The following is a 7,568-nucleotide window of genomic DNA, read 5'->3' as shown; positions in this document are numbered from 1 at the left end:
TTTTTATTTATTCACTTTAGTTCAGCAAAAATAAAAGTATTTTGGGAGGCAATTTACATTGTTTTCCCCCCACTTGAAAGTTATTTAAAATGCGTGAAACATGTAGAAGATCAACGGGTTGAAACATATTGTTGAAAGTTTTGAGCTCATTTGAGTCAAAAGCATTAGCTTCTTTATATTTGTAACCGTATCGCAGCTTTGTTTTTGGGTCCGCGCCACCGCTCGCAAACGTTCAAACTATGGTAAAGCTGATTGCAGCTGAATCGTGCAGAATTTGCGAGAAAATCGAATATAATTATAGCAATTTGCAAGAGGAAACGAAAGCAGATTAATGAGAAATTTGGACTTTTGAACCACAAAGTTCGGTATATTTCCAGTATTTTTTTCTGTTGATATAATTCGTTTTGATTGTAATTTTGAGATTTGTCTGCTTATTTTCTATTTTTTCTCTGGCTTGTTGCCCGAATTCTTAGCGTTTTGTTCGAAAAATTTTGGCACTGGGGGGGCTGCAGCCCCCCTCGTCCCCCCGCCTAGTACGCCTATGCGGTCCACTGAGGGATAAAGAAACAACTGAATGTAAAGTCTAACCTTTACAGCTAATTCGAGAAAGGTTGTCGGAGAAAAGCAAAACAAGTGCACGCGACAAGACCGAAAGATGGTCTGGGTATTCACTTGAATTTTGCATATTGGACTAGAGGCAATGTACAAGTTTGTATTTTTGCATTTGAAAATTTTGTTTTCCTCTCCGGAGGCCTTTTTATGTAGCTTTACTTTTCTGTCGCATGTCTTTGAGTTTTGAAAAATCTTCTAAATTTCAGGGTGTCTAAGAGAAAGAAAACGTGCAAATTCGCGTTTGTCATGTCGCCATATTATTAGTATTCAGCACATGCAGTAGCTCTCTACGTCTACCAATGCCTTCTTTCGGTCTTGCCGCGTCCACTTTTGTGCTTTTTTCCGAATAGACCTCTTTAGCTTCGTTTGTTTGTTGTCCCATTGTAGACCACGTGATGCTTCCCTTGAGAATTATTTCTTTCAAATTTAAACAAATTCACGTGGAAATGAACGAATAATTTCCAGAAAGACAAAGGAACAATTCTCTTGAGAGCGTCACGTGATCTACAATGGACAATTTACATACGTAGCTAAAGAGGTCTATTAGCTGTATATTGTTTCACACTTCATGAAGTCAAACTAGTTTCATACCTCATGTAAGTCATACCTTTCTATCCTCTCTAAGATGTCGATCATCACAGTAAGGGCAGATAATAATCTTCTTTGGACAATCTTTGTCGACATGCTTCTCGAAAAATCTTTTCTGAAATTTAGCACCGCACTCATAAGAACACAGCATGTCGACAAACTCACAGGCATCTTGATGTTCCTAAGAAGAAGGAATAGTTTTAACACGCCTCGCAAGTGTTCTGTCCTTTGACAAATGTCTTCTGAGTTACAGCAAGGCGCCCAAAAGTGTGATCACTTTTAATTCATTCACATTCTTTCGTGCAGATTTAATCCAATCAGAAGTCAACAGCAAGCTATCCACGGCTTTTGATTGGATTAAATCTGCACGAAAGAATGTGAATAAATTAAAAGTGGTCACACTTTTGGGCGCCTTGCTGTAAGTAGTCACATCGTGACGGTTAGGAGTTACGCGGCAATTTCGTCATGTGGGAGAGACTGGGGTTGAGTTAGAACGGTACGCCCATTCTCGTCCCCAGAGCCGCTTGTCCTTCTTAGCCGGCTAAGCCTGGGCACGAGGAACATGTGGCTTCGGGGACACATGATTAGATTGGCTAGATCTTCAGCAAAGGAAATTAAAATTTAGCAAATCAAATCAACCGTTTTAAAATCCTCTTGCGGTGAGGGATTTTACTACGGTTGATTTGATTGGCAAGATTAAAATTCCCTTTGTTAAAAATCTGGAAAATTAAGCCAATCAAATCATGTGTCCCCAGAGCCACTTGTTCCTCGTGCCTAAGGCTCAGCCGGCTAACAGGGACGGAGGGAACGGCTCTGGGGAAGAGAATGCGGTACGCCACGAGGCGAGTTTCGTGTTTCGTTTCGTGTTAGTTTACCTTAGTTATCTTCCGTTATCGGCCCCTTTGTAGCGTCTACAACATTTTTCTCACATACCTTAGCATTTTGATATTCTCCTTCCCATTTGCAGCCCCATTCGTGCTGGTTACACTTGACATCAAGCTCTAAAATCTCGCGATTAAACGCCTTGTCTACGTATGCCTGGAAAGAAAGAAGAAAACTTTTTGACGTATCATTTCGGATGGCTGGACTTCTGCATGGGTACAATAACAGATTTTAGTTTCGTCTGCACTTATTTTTTCACAAATTGTTCTATGTTGTGATCAAAATCGTCACTGTTATATTAGAAATTCGTAAAACTAAAACAGCTAGATTGAAATTGTTACGTTCACGTAAAGCGCCAAAACCAAGAAGTGAACATGGCGACAGAAGATGAAAAGTCGCATAAAAAAGACAGATTACAAGTGGTTTTGTTTTTAGTGCGAGCAGCACATGTTAGGTTAAAGCCGGACTAAGAGATGAAATATTACTGCAATACGCAACCCCTATCTTGAAAGCGGAGATGCCCCCGGGGACGAGGTTTATTAGTTTCGTCCTCAGTCGTTCCTTGACCGATTAGTAGTACGCGGGGAATGATGGGAATTACCCCTTTCCTCCTTCCCACTCATCCGTCGCGTCTTAATTTTTTTCGTGAGAGACTACTGGGAAGTAACTACTATCTGTCTACTATCTATTCATTCTCGTCCCCATAGCCCTTTCGTTTCTCTTAGCCGGCTGGGCCTTGGCACGAGAAAAGGGAAACTCTGGGGACACAGAATTTCCAGTCCTAGATTCTAGAACTTCCAGTCTTCATGTATGCAGTCATGACGTTTCAAAAGAATGTATTATGTTTTCGACTTCCTTTTATGAATTCTTTGTTCCAAACAGCCAATCAAAAAAATTCGAATTAATTCAAAAATCCTATGTCCCCAGAGCCCTTCGTTTTCCCGTACCAAGCCAGCTAAGAGAATGCTATCTATTCAGTTCAGTTTACTTCAGTTAAACACATGTCCATTGTATGGGAAATTCAATTACTGTTCATCTAAGATTAGAAATGTAACCCATGTTCACTTACCGCATCTTTATCAATCTGATTCTGATCGATTGGGCATCGTGGCTCAACTCTGAAAGCAAGAAAACAATATCAGAGATTTAAATACGTTCCCGCATACAGCAGGAAAGTCTAAGGTCATTTGTTTGCACTAACAGAGCGAGTCAGTGCTGATATACTCCGATATACTTTGTCGTGTTTTGGACTGATTGTTAACATTGTAAACGATTCTGATGTGCGGTGTCGCTTTTTCAAATTCATGTAAAAATTGTAAACAGATTAAACTAAACGCACAATGTTTAATATAATGATTTCCTTTTTGGGGCGAAGCACAGACCGGCTCTGAATAAAGAGTTTGTGAGTTTTATGTCTAAAACCGTGGTGAGTCGGGTCAAATCACTTATGTCCAGGATTGAACGCAAGCATTGTTTAATGAGTACTTCATGTTTGACTGTGCTATTTGGCATTTCCATATTACTTTATATTTGACAGATTTTGGTGTGTTTTGTTAAACTTTTATTAATGAGGACACTTTGTAATGCCTGTCATGAACGACGTGCATCTCATAGACCAACTCACTTTTATTTTTATACAGCCTTTGAGGGCCTTCTGTCGCTTATACTCGGCGCGTCAAAGCTAACCACTTTGACACATCTTTAAAGCATCAAACAACACCGTTATGCTGCATTTGATTGAGTTCAAAGCCGCCTCAACAGGTGTACATCTGCCCGCAAAGACCCTCTAATAACAACAAAAGCGGTCTGTCTTTACGGTCTGCTTTGAATAGGATATCATAGCGGCTTTTATAAGCCCTTGATCGTGGCATATATAAAAAGGGGCTTCGTCCCTGATGTTAACAGATTTTTGAACAGCCAAAGTATAAATTTGCCTCGTAGTAAAACCTTAGAAAACTTAATAATAATGGTCCATTTCTATTAACAATTGCTATATTAAAGCACTGAAACTATTAACAAGCGTTTCTGGCCATGGATGGCTCGGATGGAAATGTGCTATAACTTGAAAAATTGAGGCTAAACTTTTCAAGTTCTTTCCATGCGTCTCGAGAAAAACCGATGTTTATAGCCGTGGTTTGATATATTCCTCCCCGCAATTTAAGGTTATATCATCCTTAGGTTCAAAGATAACGTTTTTCATGGATTAAGCTGCCTACCTTTAGTTTCAGAATAGTTTAGACCAAAAATCGGTGAAATTTCTGTGAAGTATTTAAGAGCGAATTTTCGTACCATGTCTACGTCGCCATTGTGTACAATGAAAATAAATTGTAACGTAAATTATTAATTCCCTCTTTATGATGCAACTTCAAGTCTTAATAACAAAATGGATAATCATGAGACAAAGTATAAAATGAGCTCACCTCAATATCGTGGGAAAACACGCAGAGCAAACTCTGTGCCCGCATTCTTCAAACTGCACGGGATAGCGGAGCACATCCTTGCATACGGGACATTGGTATTTCTCAGCCAAAGGAAAAACGAATGTCACCTTAATCTTCTCTCTCGGCTGTAGTTGGCTGGGAGAGCCTGGGCTGGAGCGACCGCTGGTTGGTCGAGAGTTAGTTGGACTTTTTAATTTTCCAGCTGTGAAATCCTGCCAATATTCGGAAAATGCTGAAGTTACGATTTCTGAAGATTCGTGATCGAAAGTGCGAAGGCAGGGACATCGGGCTTGTGGAAATGTTTGAAGCCCGGGGGAGGGGGGGGGGGGGGTGGGGTACCCAAAAAAGTTTTGTACGGGGAGGCTCCGCCCCGAGCTCTTACCCCATACCCTTTTATATACCATTTGACAGAAATTGTACCCCTTTCATATATTTTTTAATGAAAAAAGGTACCCCTTTCATATAACTGAAAGACATGGTATAGACTTAAAACATGACGTTTTCTTGTCATTTTCATGTAGCGAGCCATAAATTACATCTGTTCGAAATATTTTAATTAAAGGACTCTTTGAAAAACCTGAATGACAGATTTTCATACCCTTTCATATACCTAAACTTGTGAAATCCCTACCCTTTTATATTCCTGAAGCCTTAAAAAGGTACCCCTTTCGGGCGGAGCCTCCCCGTATAGGTCATTATAGGGAGTACCCCGGGGTTTGAAGTACTGAAGTACCTATTGCCAACAACAACAACAACAATAACCGCAACAAAAATCAATTTACCCTGCACTTATAGCATTTACATTACGTTTTCTCTTTTATTTTCCGTGTAGGGTCTCCTTCGTAATAAATGCAGTCGTCTTGTATTAGATGATAAAAGGTACTTCAGTTTAAACATCCAAATAAAAGCGGCTCATCAAAGACTTCAGTAGCAGTGGCTGGAAGTCTAAATAATTCAGATGTCTTTATCTTATAATGTAGTGGTTCTTCCAATTAGCTTCTACTTACTTAGTATCCTGTCGCTTTTCTTTAGCCATCAAAAGTTTAATAAATCCGGGTCGAAAAAGCTAAATATCGATCACTTTGGTTTAATAAATCTTTGGACATATTTTGCCAACATGATTGTTGACCTGGCGACCAAGAATTGACAATGAATAGGTACTAATTGAACACTAAAAAAATCACTGTTTCCAAACTGCAACAATAAGAGCAAATTTCCTTGAATTGTTTACAATGAAAGTGATCGATTTACAAGAGGAATACTGAAACATTGTTTTAAATAGTAACTTTAAAGTATGGCCTTCAAGCTTAAACTAAAGAGACACTTGTATTTGCATTAAGTGAGCCAATCTTAGTTTGCTTTAATAAGTAACACTTTCTTGCATTTGTTTATTAAATAGCGTTGTCTGAGACGTTTTCAAAATGAATGTTCTTACCTCTTCAATTTTAAGCTTTGAGATAACTTCGTTCGCTAAAATTTGCCCTTCACTTCTCCGCTCCATTTGAAATTCAGAGCACGGAATCCATTGACACACTTCAACGAACGTAACAAGCAAAACAGCGCTGGAAAAGGTACACTAATTTAGTTTCTTTATCAACAGCCAATCACAGTTGTCGTATTTTAATGACCCTGTCACCTGCCGCCCACAGAGCTTGGCTATTCACCAACGCACCAATCAACGCCTTCGACAGAAATAGCATTATTTGTTCTTGTTTCTTTCACAGAATCATATTGAAGAGATTGAAGAAGACATTGAAAGCAATTATGATTAATTATCCCAATAGTTTGCAGTTTGTAAAACGATAAAAGAAGGAACCAGAACTGAATTGATGAACACTTTCTACGGTGGACTTATTTTTCACTCGAAGTTTCAGTGTAAGGTGTACAAAACGGCAATAAGAGTATTTTAGATTTATTTACCTAGTAATGTTCTTTAATCCTTAAGGGTGATAAACATTTGATTTACAAAACAATGCAAGCGGACAGGTGTTGACAACATAGGATATCATCTACTAGTGGTATAGTGGTGATTTACCGCAAAATTCTTAAAACCTACATCAGTGAGGGCTTTAATATGTTGACATGAATAAAAATTTTATTTTGAGACTAGCTTAAGTACTCTGCAGTTTCGGATAAGAGAAACGTACATCACTAATAAGTTAGACAGGAAACGAATTGAGAGGCTCATTGAGTTAAAACAACTCTTAATATATATTTTCCAGCCGTGCAAAAATTTAAAATTGAAAAAATCCTTAATTTTAATTGTCTAAATTGATGACATACTAACAGCACCACATGAAAGTACTGCTTAATAGCTTTCATTTGAATGGTTACACAGTGGGGTTTATATAACCAGACTTGAAAGTTAGAGCCACCTTGTACGGTATAACAAACATTACCACATGAAAGTACCTGCTCAATAGCTTCATTTGAATTGCCACACATTGGGGTTTTATATATCCACAGACTTGAAAGTTAGGGCCACCTTGTACGGTATAACAAACATTACCACATGAAAGTAACAGTAGGCTCAATGTGTTCAGACGTCCCTTCTGGCGCAGGCGAGCACAGAGGAAGTCTGAATCAGGCTAATGAAAGTGCTGCTTATTAGCTTTCATTTCAATGGTCATACAGTGGGGTTTTACTCTCTCCTCTTCACTGGCTCTCTGGGAGATGACCGCTGACGTACGAAATGAGTGCAGAGAGTCCGGCACACGCGGTCAAACGAAGGGCGCGTGCGCAGTTTCTGTGTCTCCTGCCAAAATTTTCCATACAAAGTCATACCTGCCGAAAACTTTCGCTTTAAAGCAAAAGTTAACGCCGTCCCTGGAAAGTTAAGGTTTATACCCGCTTATGGATTGAAAATTTGATAATTCATTTCTATGGTTTCTCAGCTTGAAATGTTCTTTCACCGTACTATTTCTTTAACAATTCACAATTTGCCCACTTTCGATCAAAAGTTCGAGGCGGCGAGCGGATGTGACGTCAATTTGCGTGTGCGGCTGTGAACCCTCTGCGGAGTAGAGGGGGTCAACGCAAATGACG

At 39.3% G+C, this 7,568-nt stretch overlaps 2 protein-coding genes across 2 annotated transcripts in view; one reads left to right on the top strand and one right to left on the bottom strand.

Moving 5' to 3' along the window:
• Window positions 1-6,048, bottom strand: part of LOC144647560 (TNF receptor-associated factor 4-like) — a 9,927-nt gene extending 3,879 nt beyond the window's left edge. Inside the window, exons 1-5 of the mRNA XM_078507353.1 lie at window positions 5,959-6,048; window positions 4,503-4,735; window positions 3,152-3,200; window positions 2,134-2,238; window positions 1,220-1,381 (exon numbers count right to left, since the gene is read on the bottom strand). Of these exons, the coding sequence (XP_078363479.1) occupies window positions 1,220-1,381; window positions 2,134-2,238; window positions 3,152-3,200; window positions 4,503-4,735; window positions 5,959-6,024 (615 nt within the window). The 5' untranslated portion in view covers window positions 6,025-6,048. The remainder of the gene's footprint in view (window positions 1-1,219; window positions 1,382-2,133; window positions 2,239-3,151; window positions 3,201-4,502; window positions 4,736-5,958) is intronic.
• LOC144647133 (uncharacterized) overlaps window positions 1-7,568 on the top strand; it is a 172,793-nt gene that overhangs the window by 108,942 nt on the left and 56,283 nt on the right. The gene's annotated exons all lie outside the window — the stretch shown is intronic.

The sequence above is a fragment of the Oculina patagonica genome, chromosome 3 (genome assembly GCF_052425735.1).
Source record: "Oculina patagonica isolate OP01 chromosome 3, crgOcupat, whole genome shotgun sequence".
NCBI lineage: Eukaryota > Metazoa > Cnidaria > Anthozoa > Scleractinia > Oculinidae > Oculina > Oculina patagonica.
This window is presented reverse-complemented; position numbering and strand designations above follow the sequence as displayed.